At 44.1% G+C, this 12,139-nt stretch overlaps 2 protein-coding genes across 5 annotated transcripts in view; one reads left to right on the top strand and one right to left on the bottom strand.

The window, feature by feature from the left end:
• LOC140346869 (whirlin-like) overlaps positions 1-2,314 on the top strand; it is a 165,072-nt gene extending 162,758 nt beyond the window's left edge. The window contains exon 14 of the mRNA XM_072433089.1: positions 1,970-2,314. Within this exon, the coding sequence (XP_072289190.1) occupies positions 1,970-2,146 (177 nt within the window). The 3' untranslated portion in view covers positions 2,147-2,314. The remainder of the gene's footprint in view (positions 1-1,969) is intronic.
• Positions 2,315-11,949: 9,635 nt separating this feature from the next.
• stxbp1b (syntaxin binding protein 1b) overlaps positions 11,950-12,139 on the bottom strand; it is a 36,054-nt gene continuing 35,864 nt past the window's right edge. For 2 of the 4 annotated variants that reach the window (XM_072433364.1, XM_072433365.1), the window contains exon 20: positions 11,950-12,063. Coding sequence is in view for 2 of the 4 variants with exons in the window: in XM_072433366.1 (XP_072289467.1) it covers positions 11,987-12,063 (77 nt within the window). In the remaining 2 variants the exon portion in view is untranslated. The remainder of the gene's footprint in view (positions 12,064-12,139) is intronic. The other 2 variants (XM_072433366.1, XM_072433367.1) reach the window with 1 other exon arrangement.

The following is a 12,139-nucleotide window of genomic DNA, read 5'->3' as shown; positions in this document are numbered from 1 at the left end:
TTGCTGAGATTTGTCGCATGATTAAAACATTTCATTCAGGTCCGATTTAGAAGCAAACCGGTCTGGGTGGATCAGGGGCCAGTCGAAACGTGGTTATTGTGTGGATTCATGTCCCGGCAGGAATTGCCGAACAACCTCCAAAATTGAGTACAGTGTCCCTGATGAGCCATGACATTCAAGTACAGCGTGTGTAGAACCCGTGACTGAACGTCTGGCCTCGTGGCACGTGGGCAGGTGACGGTGTGTGATAAGTTTCCCCCGTAGCTTCTCCGAAGAGTCGCGATCACGGGGCTCGTGTACGTCCCGGGGGGCCCCATTAAACCTGCTCCCTGGTGATTGGATGTCACAGTAAATAAACACGTGGAAGATGAGCTGGAAGGTGCGAAAGAGGATGAATGAGCAAGACAGGATTAACCCGCGGCGCTGCTAAGCTCTTGTAAAGACTTAACCGACTCTTGAGAGAAATCACTAGAAAGTCAATACGAGCTTAAGGGAGCGTTTATAGTTTAGAATGATAAGGATTCTGTAACGGTTTGGCAACTCGGTAAAATGTGAATCACTGCGAACCCTAGAATTAAACTATTTACACAGCCAAGGTTCCAAAAATGTGTTGATCTGAAGACAGTTTAGAACATAAAAGGTCCATTATGTAACTTTTCTGGTGTGTCTATGTAATCATTGCTTGTGCCAGGAATGTTACATCGTTTCACACTAAACTTATTCTATCATGTGTGTGTTTTATCACTCAAAAATACCTTGAAAAACTGATGGCGTCTCTGCAGAGATTCAAGGCAAAGCGATGCCATCTCCATGGAGACAAGAAAGTGGAGTACACCCCATAAAAGTGACATAGTCAGAGTTCATGACGTGGTTGTGTGTTTGAAGCGTGGTTACCGTAGGTTCATATTTACCGCCAGCCATTTATAATGTCAAGGCTGTGTTCTGGTATAAAGTCAGTTAGGGAATTGACAAAAAAACAACAACAAAACATTGAGGTACTCAAAAAAAACTAGAAAAACAAACATGGAGGCGCTCAGTTTTCAAATAAAGACAAGACACTCTATAATCTAACTTTTTTTTTTAAAGAAATAAAAAAACATGGTAGTGCTCAGTTTTTGAAGAAAACAATCTATAAAAACAAACATGGAGGCACACACACCAGTTTTTAGATCACAAGTGTTGGAATTGAGTCAAGAAAACAAGGTGAGAAAATAATGTACTTTCTTTGCAGCTTGACAAAACAGCACCAGGCGGGACAGAAGCCTCTTGGCGTACAACGTCTCAAACGTGCTCTATAAATGAGGCTTTAACGTGTGTTCACACCGCAGCGTCCAAAGAGTCCAGTTTACATTCAAAGTCTATGTGGACGCGCGTCTAGGGCATCCTGCGTTTTTGCTGCACAAATCCTGCGTCCAACTCCTGCATCAGGCACAAATTAGATGCAGCGGTGTGAACGCTCCTTCAGAGTGATTCTCTGGAGTGTTGAGACCTATTAGGATAACGAGACCGGTATGGACATTGTAGTTGTGTTGATCTGGCAAAATGTACTTATTTGAGCTTTTAACTGTGTTCTACTGTTGTTCCCTCATCAGAAACATTCCCGCTGTTGTATTTTGTGTCATCCGTGTTTGGGGTATTCATCCTGTTTACGAGCTTGTCTCTTCTGAGTCTCACATGTCACTCTGGATGTCTTCTGGTGTGTTTGAACAACTGAATCTCCAATAAAATATATCTATTTAAATATATCCATCTGTCTAGTCACCCAAGGCTACCGTTTTTTTATTTTTCATTTGTTCACTCCCAGTACATAAGTTTAACATTTTAAGAACATGACAAATACTAAATAAACAAACAAACAAAAGTACGTTGAAAAGCCAATAATAGCCACAGTGATGCATAGAATGTCCCCTTTCAAACTAAAAGTAAATCCGTCGTCCGTCCGTTAACGTCTCGTCTTTGGTTTGCGCAGAAAGGAGGCTCCGCCCATAACTGCGGTCAGCTGAGGGTCGGTCACGTGATCGTGGAGGTGAACGGCGTTTCCCTGAGGGGGCGGGAACACCGAGAGGCGGCCCGGATCATCGCCGAAGCCTTCAAGACCAAAGACCAGGACCACGTGGACTTCCTGGTTCTGGAGCCTGGACTTTAGAGACAATAACCTACAAACACTTTGAAAATATCAGTTTATTTTGAAGGGGAAAGGGTTGACTGCGATAAGATTTGCACAAGATAGAGTTAGAAAATATATATTCACAACTAGCCAATACTGAAGAATAGATGATATCATGTAAACGTTATCATTTTGTTTTTACCAGCGCCATAATATTATGACATAATATTCTTTCATGCATAATCAAATATGTCTGTTTTTTTACGGTTTGCAATCGATTTTGATTTTTTTTTGGGAATGATATACGTAAGTTTTTGGTTGAAGTTTGAAATTTGAAGTTTTTGGCCTTATTTTTGGGACGGACAGTGTTTTATTGTCTCCATTATTCCATATTTACTACCGTATTTTCTGGAGTATAAGTCGCACCAGCCCAAAAATGTACAACAGAGAAGAAAAAAACATATAAGTCGCACTGGAGTATGAAATGCGGTTGCAAGTGTGAAAATAACAAATAATATCACATAAAAGTCGCTCCGGAGTATAAGTATATAAGTATAAATATAAGTATAAGTCGCACCCCGGCCAAAACTATGAAAAAAGGTGCGACTTATGGTCCGGTAAATACGGTATGTCTAGTGTACATTGGCAAGTGGACTGTTGAAAAGCTGCATTTGATGTCATTTTGTCATTTTTTGGGGGGTTTGACATGTTTTTGTGCTTTTTAAAATGCTAAAAACTCATCATTAACTGAATTGTGTGTATTTCTTTACACTGGTCAAATGGAGGTTGAGGAAAACAGTGACACATCGTAATTTGAGACATTTTATTGGGTGTATTTTTGGTTGCAGTCCATAATTGTGTGCGTAACATACTTCGGGGGAGTTTTAATCTACTTAACGTGCTGTGCCTAAGCTGCAAGTGGCAAAACTTAAACTTTTACATCAACCTCTACTTTTCTTTTTAGTTCCTCTCTCTACGGAATCGTTTGACCTTTGACTTTGACTCGTTTCCACACCATAAAACTCTTTATATGACTTTATACATCGATGTAGTTGAGAAATGACCTTGAAAATTGAATTCTCTTCCTCTTCAACTGACAATATTCATGATCCAATGGCTGTTTCCTGTTTTATTTGTGGATTTATCCTTCTTTTCTCCGTGGAAGTGTTGTTGTTTTGCCTGGAATATTCCACAAAATGGCCGTTAGCAGTGACGGCTGAATGTACAGTCCTGTAATCAACGTTCAAATTCAACACACCATTCAATTTATTAGGCTAATTTAAGGCTAAACGACAAAAAAACAACTTGAATTTCCTCGAATGACACGTATTTCTATGTTTTAGAAAGAGGCGTGTCGTCCTGAGCCAATGAAGTGTCAGAAAAGTGCTCCTCCCGCCTCACGCTGCATTTGATTGGTCACTTTTATTTCTCTTTTCTCGCCAATGATGGACTCTGTGGAGCTGGAGCTAATAACGGCTCACACCTGTCAATCAGCACCTAAACTTTAAACCAAACTCACCTAAACTTTAAACCAAACACACCTAAACTTTGAACCAAACACACCTAAACTTTAAACCAAACTTACCTAAACTTTAAACCAAACACACCTAAACTTTAAACCAAACACACCTAAACTTTAAACCAAACTCAACTAAACTTTAAACCAAACTCAACTAAACTTTAAACCAAACTCAACTAAACTTTAAACCAAACTCAACTAAACTTTAAACCAAACTCACCTAAACTCACCTTTTAAACCAAACACACCGAAACAAACTGCAGTTTGTTTTGTGGTTTTAATTACCCTATCACTTTTAATTTAATAGCATTAACGTAGCTCTGGAGGTAAAATGGCGCACATTTAGCCAACATTCAATTCACAAACTAGAAACCGTCCAAATCACAGACGCGTTACTGGTGAAGAGGCATAAATATCACAAAATATACTTTAATATGAAGAGTTAGTATTCCTTTGTACTGAAGGGACGCTCGATCTGTCGTGAGGACGCGAACATCAGCCAAGTCCAATCGAGTCTGAGCCATTTTTGACTTTTTTGAGTGTTTTTATTCCAGGCAAAGCGATAACAGACCAGAAAAGTGTCATTTCTGCAGAGCGTGCCGAGCGTGCCGAGCGTGCGCACAGTATTTGCCACGCCCACGCTCTGGTTTGAGCGGCGTTATCCGTCTCACGCGCCACAGCCACTCGTCTCCTTATCTGCCTCTGCGCGTGGAATAGTAACACCACACAAGGGCTGCTGGGTCAGTGTGTTTTTTAAAACTCTGATCCAGCGTCACTGTGACAACGGCGAGGGGCGGCCATTTTGAATCTGAACGTGAGCATGAATAAAATATGCAAATGAGCCTGATAAAACGCTTATGGAGTCGGGGGGGAAACACAAGGGCACAGAAGAGAAGCAAAAGGGTCCCAGTGAGGGAAGAGGACCACTAAAGGAATTGTCGCCATGGTAACAGATAGTAACAGACAGTTCTGGCTCATTACGACTGTAAAATTCAACTCAAGATCTCGTTTAAACTGCACAGGGAGCGGCACTTTTTTTGTATCTGTAATTCTACCATGATATTTCAAGCATTCTAATGTGGAAAATATATATTATAAACCAACACAGAATAATTATCTGTAGTTGTGTCCATGTGTCTTGGGTTTTACTGGACAAATACTTTCAGAAATGTCGACCGCACTATAGTTTTTCTTTTTTTTTTCAACACTTTACCGCAAATTGTTCTTTTTGTGTCGATGAAATACACTTTTTGTGGCTCGAAAATAACATCCCTCCATCATTTGTGACAGAAAAGTGAAGTAATAACTGACATTTCTATACGGGAAATTCCAATATTGTTGCCTATTGTTGCTTTTGAAGGCGTGATATAATTCTGGAACATTCTGATGATGGTTTTTACAGAGTTTATTTGAGACTTCACAGTTTGTACAATCCACTGCTATTGATTTGTCCAAGTTTCTCTATTTTTGTTGCTCTAATTGCGCTACTCTGTCATTATTATTCCACCTCAATGCAATCGTTAGCAAACTGCCTTGTTTTGTTCGATTACTTTAGTCGTTTACGGTCATTTAAAACCCTTTATGACTTCAAATCTTTATTGTCTGTATTTTGAACGTGTATAATGTAATATTTTGTCCATTTATTTCTCATTTTCTCCAAAAAACATGTAGAACAGTAAGTGATGAACTGCGGATGGAGAGTTTAGCCAAACCTGTACAAATACAAAAATACTGCAGTTTTTATTAAATAGCACCATTTATTTTCCCTTTAACTTTTGATTATGTGTCATACAAGTTGGACTGTTGGTGGCTTATATTTTTTTGTAAATAAATATAAATAAATGCAATATTTATCAAAGACTTTAACCAATCACAAATGACAATAATATATATATGTGCATTGTAAATATATGTAAAAATGAATGAAAAGTACTTAAAGGTATACATATATTTTGTATATAGCTGCACATACGTTTATAGCGATTATAAATAACTAGTGAAAATACGTGTAAATACTTAGACGAATGAATACTTAGAACAGTGATGTATTATAACCCTTTATGGACATATAACTGTGAAGATGGAATTTGTGCTGATTATTTTATTCATTTTATTTAAATTTGCTGCCGAAAACAATCACAGCCAAACACTGTTCGAACCCGTCACTGTTTAATGTACACGATCGTCCCATAGATGCCATATATTTCCTCAAACAGACCAATAAACGAGAAGACTGAGGCTTTGTGTGTCTTTTGTGTCTCCGTAATGTGCGTCTTTTTAAAGCTGAATGTGTAATTTTGCTCGTAACGTTCCAAACGGCGTGAAATGTAATATTTAAAGGACACATATTAGACATTATTTGTATTTAAACTTGCTCTTGGGTAACTTTACTTTGGCATCTCATGTAAATTTAGAGGTACAAATGACAAAATCTGCCTTTTCTCCACGCCAGGAATTGACTTTGGGCTCTCACTCCCTCTACTGGCAGCAGAGGGGATTGCGTAGGAGAGTTAAACAAATGCTAGCTTGCCTCAGACGCTTGCACGCAGCCGTAATGATTGACTTGACGGGAGAATCGCTCAGAAAGAGTCTGGGGATGATTTATGGACTTGAAAAGGTTGTAGAAGAGCTCGGCGCGCGATCTTTGACGTGTCAGATCTGTGAGATTCAGAACGGAGTGTTTTCGACGCTCGGAGGGAGAGGACTTCATCAAACGAGAGCCAATCACGTTCAATAAAATTCCAGATTTGTAACAGGGTTAAAGTTTGCGTAATATGTGTCCCTTAAGTACCGATCTTTTGTAAAACCTTCTCCACAGATGTCACTTGGCCTGGGGGAGGCGGCCTGGGGGAGGCGGCCTGGGGGAGGCGGCCTGGGGGAGGCGGCCTGTCGTCATGGCGAAACATAACGGATACAACAATATCTCACAGTACCAATCTATTATTATCACAATATTTGTTTCATATTGAGCCCAATATGTGTTTTCTTTTTAAAAATGCTGTGACAAAGTAATTATCAAAATAATCAACAAAGAATCGATCAAATTTTAATAATATATAAAAATGCTTAATATAAGTAAGTAACAAGTATTTTTTCTTGTTTGCACTGGAATAGAGCAAAGGATCATGGTTAATGTAGTTCCCCAAAACAATGCAGTCAAGCAAAAAGTACTAACTTCAGTAACATTTCTAGGTATTTGTACATTTTTCAGTGAATATTTTTTAACTTTTTTTTACTTTACCACATTTAAGAGAAGGTACTTTCTTTTTTAACTTGACTGAAAAGTATAAAGTACTTTTTGTGGTTTGAGGGATTCTTTTTAGCTTTTCACATCCGAGTTCAGCTTTGACACAACAATAAACTGTAGATACAATTCTTTATTAAAATCACCACATTTAACGCTTCAACCGCTCTCAAAATCTGTGTGAAATACTTTTACTTTGCTCTCCTAAAGTACATTTCTAAACGTGTACTTCTTTCAAACGTTATTCTTCTCCCAGTCTTCACCGTGAATGCTTATGATTTGAAAAAGACAGATATTTCCATTGAAGACGTCTGTATGTTTTGGTGCGTACAGTAACACGGGTGATCGCGCTGCACTTTCCTGGAGCTTCTGTTGCTTGGTAACCACAACATTCAGGAGGATGTTTATGAATGGAGTCAAAATTAGCCGCCAGCCCTTTATGTAACCATGTTTTCGAGTACAGTAGAGAGCGTGTCTGGACTTTTCACACGGAAAAGGTCCAAGACTTTATCATCCTGAAATAACTACACTTTTATCAGCCTTAATAAAGCATGAACAAGACTTAAATCATTATGAATAGTTTACTTAACTTATCCCCAAACCGTTAGTAGTTTCCAAGCCTGAGTAAACTATGATGTGCATTAGGAATGTCTTTGTTCATGCTTCATTAAGACTGAATAAGATATAAATATGATCACGTTTCATGTGTGTTTCTGTAGAACAAATCAGCAATAAGTGATAAAAACCATCAGAGGGGGAGGAGAGAGAGAGAGAGAGAGAGAGAGGGTGAGAGGGGGGGAGGAGAGAGGGAGGGAGGAGAGAGAGAGAGAGAGAGAGAGAGAGAGGGAGGGTGAGAGGGGGGGAGGAGAGAGGGAGGGAGGAGAGAGAGAGAGAGAGAGAGGGAGGAGAGAGGGAGGGAGGAGAGAGAGAGAGAGAGAGAGAGGGAGGAGAGAGGGAGGGAGGAGAGAGAGAGAGAGAGAGGGAGGAGAGAGGGAGGGAGGAGAGAGAGAGAGAGAGAGGGAGGAGAGAGGGAGGGAGGAGAGAGAGAGAGAGAGGGAGGGTGAGAGGGGGGGAGGAGAGAGAGAGAGAGAGAGAGGGGGGGGGAAGAGAGAGAGAGAGGGGGAGGAGAGAGAGAGAGAGAGAGAGAGAGAGGGTGAGAGGGGGGGAGGAGAGAGGGAGGGAGGAGAGAGAGAGAGAGAGAGGGAGGGTGAGAGGGGGGGAGGAGAGAGGGAGGGAGGAGAGAGAGAGAGAGAGAGAGGGAGGAGAGAGGGAGGGAGGAGAGAGAGAGAGAGAGAGAGAGGGAGGAGAGAGGGAGGGAGGAGAGAGAGAGAGAGAGGGAGGAGAGAGGGAGGGAGGAGAGAGAGAGAGAGAGGGAGGGTGAGAGGGGGGGAGGAGAGAGAGAGAGAGAGAGAGGGGGGGAAGAGAGAGAGAGAGGGGGAGGAGAGAGAGAGAGAGAGAGAGAGAGAGAGGGGGGAGGAGAGAGAGAGAGGGGAGAGAGAGAGAGAGGAGAGGTTGAGAGGGGGGAGGAGAGAGAGGGGGAGGAGAGAGAGAGAGAGAGAGAGAGAGAGAGAGGGGGGGAGGAGAGAGAGAGGGGGGAGGAGAGAGAGAGAGAGAGGGGGGGGGGAGAGAGGGGGGAGGGGAGAGAGAGAGAGAGAGGGGGGGAGAGAGAGAGAGGGGAGAGAGAGGAGAGGGTGAGAGGGGGGGAGGAGAGAGAGAGGGGCGAGAGAGAGAGAGAGAGAGAGAGAGAGAGAGAGGGGAGAGAGAGAGGGTAAGAAGAGAGAGAGAGGGGAGAGAGAGAGAGGAGAGGAGAGGGGGTGAGAGGGGGAGGAAGAAACTTTGTCTGGAACGAGCGTGTCTAATGTGATGTCACTTCCTGACATTTTCCACAGATTTTTCAATGTTTTTCCCCACAAATACTTACTCAGTTGGTGTAAAATATGAAGGTTATTTTGTGTTTTTATTAAGAATTTTTTTTAAATGTTTAATTTTTTTGTGTGTGTGACAAATCTAGTAAAAAATATGAATTGTATATAAATACGATTATTTATTTATTTTTAATTCTATATAAAAAAAAATATTCGATGTAAAAAATAAATAAATACAATGTCAAAGAAATTTTAATTCATCTTAAAAAATAAATGCATTCGATGTCAAAAAATAATAATAATAAAAACACAAAATAATCTTCAGAGTAAAACTATCATTGAAATGTACGACACTCCAAATAAAGTCCAAATTAGAAAATCATACGCACTTCAAATCTGCCCTGCTTGTGTCTCTCAGGGGCCCGCCTCCTGCTTGTGTCTCTCAGGGGCCCGCCTCCTGCTTGTGTCTCTCAGGGGCCCGCCTCCTGCTTGTGTCTCTCAGGGGCCCGCCTCCTGCTTGTGTCTCTCAGGGGCCCGCCTCCTGCTTGTGTCTCTCAGGGGCCTGCCTCCTGCTGTGTCTCTCAGGGGCCCGCCTCCTGCTTGTGTCTCTCAGGGGCCCGCCTCCTGCTGTGTCTCTCAGGGGCCCGCCTCCTGCTTGTGTCTCTCAGGGGCCCGCCTCCTGCTGTGTCTCTCAGGGGCCCGCCTCCTGCTTGTGTCTCTCAGGGGCCCGCCTCCTGCTGTGTCTCTCAGGGGCCCGCCTCCTGCTTGTGTCTCTCAGGGGCCCGCCTCCTGCTTGTGTCTCTCAGGGGCCCGCCTCCTGCTGTGTCTCTCAGGGGCCCGCCTCCTGCTTGTGTCTCTCAGGGGCCCGCCTCCTGCTGTGTCTCTCAGGGGCCCGCCTCCTGCTTGTGTCTCTCAGGGACCCGCCTCCTGCTGTGTCTCTCAGGGGCCCGCCTCCTGCTTGTGTCTCTCAGGGGCCCGCCTCCTGCTTGTGTCTCTCAGGGGCCCGCCTCCTGCTTGTGTCTCTCAGGGGCCCGCCTCCTGCTTGTGTCTCTCAGGGGCCCGCCTCCTGCTGTGTCTCTCAGGGGCCCGCCTCCTGCTTGTGTCTCTCAGGGGCCCGCCTCCTGCTGTGTCTCTCAGGGGCCCGCCTCCTGCTTGTGTCTCTCAGGGACCCGCCTCCTGCTGTGTCTCTCAGGGGCCCGCCTCCTGCTTGTGTCTCTCAGGGGCCCGCCTCCTGCTTGTGTCTCTCAGGGGCCCGCCTCCTGCTTGTGTCTCTCAGGGGCCCGCCTCCTGCTTGTGTCTCTCAGGGGCCCGCCTCCTGCTTGTGTCTCTCAGGGGCCCGCCTCCTGCTTGTGTCTCTCAGGGGCCCGCCTCCTGCTGTGTCTCTCAGGGGCCCGCCTCCTGCTGTGTCTCTCAGGGGCCCGCCTCCTGCTTGTGTCTCTCAGGGGCCCGCCTCCTGCTGTGTCTCTCAGGGGCCCGCCTCCTGCTGTGTCTCTCAGGGGCCCGCCTCCTGCTTGTGTCTCTCAGGGGCCCGCCTCCTGCTTGTGTCTCTCAGGGGCCCGCCTCCTGCTGTGTCTCTCAGGGGCCCGCCTCCTGCTTGTGTCTCTCAGGGGCCCGCCTCCTGCTGTGTCTCTCAGGGGCCCGCCTCCTGCTTGTGTCTCTCAGGGGCCCGCCTCCTGCTGTGTCTCTCAGGGGCCCGCCTCCTGCTTGTGTCTCTCAGGGGCCCGCCTCCTGCTGTGTCTCTCAGGGGCCCGCCTCCTGCTGTGTCTCTCAGGGGCCCGCCTCCTGCTTGTGTCTCTCAGGGGCCCGCCTCCTGCTTGTGTCTCTCAGGGGCCCGCCTCCTGCTTGTGTCTCTCAGGGGCCCGCCTCCTGCTTGTGTCTCTCAGGGACCCGCCTCCTGCTGTGTCTCTCAGGGGCCCGCCTCCTGCTGTGTCTCTCAGGGGCCCGCCTCCTGCTGTGTCTCTCAGGGGCCCGCCTCCTGCTGTGTCTCTCAGGGGCCCGCCTCCTGCTTGTGTCTCTCAGGGGCCCGCCTCCTGCTGCACTTCACATCCGGAACAGTCTTTCTGAAGATGAGGCGCAGGAGACAGTTGGACTTTATCTGCAGTACTCTTCTCTTTGAAGTACTTCTCTTTGTGTATCCTGTGATGTAAAGTACTTTGAATTACTTTGTGACAGAATTGCGCTCCACAAATGAATGAAATTGCCTCGACAAATTTGTAAATATGTGTCTGAGGGCCGCGTTCAGCCCCCGCCTTACGGAGAAATAACAATATGGACCATTTGTTACTTAATGCATCAGGTCGTTAGAGTTCAAAGGCTTTTTACACTAGACAAGAAGTGCCCCCTTGTGGCCAAAGAGACTATTACACTCCCTCCTCACAGTGTTTGATCATTTCACTATATTTAATCTACATTCAACAGTTAAAAGTGCCCTTTGCTCGACTTGTAACTCCACACATGAATGAGTAAATAAAAGTAAAAGTACCTGTCTATTTTAAGTACTATAAAATTGCTAATATGTGGCGTAGCGTCAATAAAATGACTCGTGAATACAGGGATTATTCGAAGCGGCTTTATTTTGTTCACACGTGAGTAGTAAAGAGCAGAATTGTAATAATACTGGTTTTGTACACACGGGTTTATGATCAGTGGACTACTCACACGCAAAACAGACCAAAAAAGGATTCAACTGAATTCTACAGGGAAAATATATTCAACAAAAATTGCAATTTATCGTATTTTCCGGACTATGAGTCGCACCTTTTTTCATAGTTTTGCCCGGGGTGCGACTTATACTTATATTTATACTTATATACTTATACTCCGGAGCGACTTATATGTGATATTATTTGTTATTTTCACACTTGCAACCGCATTTTATTTTACTTATACTCCGGAAAATACGTTATATGAAAACGAACCCAGGAAGTAACACATTTCAAAAAGCTGTTTTACATTTAGTAGTGGCCAGGCAAGCTCCAATAGTCACGCATAACTCCTCATCAGTAAGACTACATTACCCACAGTTCCCCATTCACCTAAACTATACAAACAATTCAAATAAATAAACAGCCAGACAAAACAACACTCAAAGTTCCAACCCACTTTTGAAAAAAAAAATCATCACAAATTTAAAAACAAAAAACATCAGATAATGTACGTAATTGCGCTGCTGATTGTGAGTATGTTAATTAGCTTGATGTCTATATAAATATAATATATAGATATGCCGGGATGCTAGCCTGAAGTGCATTTTAGCCTGTGGCGTCGACTTTCTCCAGGTCTTTGAGGGCTTTAAGAAGGCGAGATGGAGTGAAGATTCCAGTAGAGCCTGAAAAACACAACACATTTTGGATTAAAAACAGACTCACTGACTCTGGAAAGAGCGGTGAGGCAGGGTTGTGCTT

Source organism: Eucyclogobius newberryi, unplaced genomic scaffold, assembly GCF_026437365.1.
Source record: "Eucyclogobius newberryi isolate DKJ021-1_F unplaced genomic scaffold, fEucNew1.0.hap1 SCAF_6, whole genome shotgun sequence".
Lineage (NCBI taxonomy): Eukaryota > Metazoa > Chordata > Actinopteri > Gobiiformes > Gobiidae > Eucyclogobius > Eucyclogobius newberryi.
The sequence above is the reverse complement of the archived record's forward strand: the minus strand, read 5'-3'. Positions and strand labels throughout refer to the sequence as shown.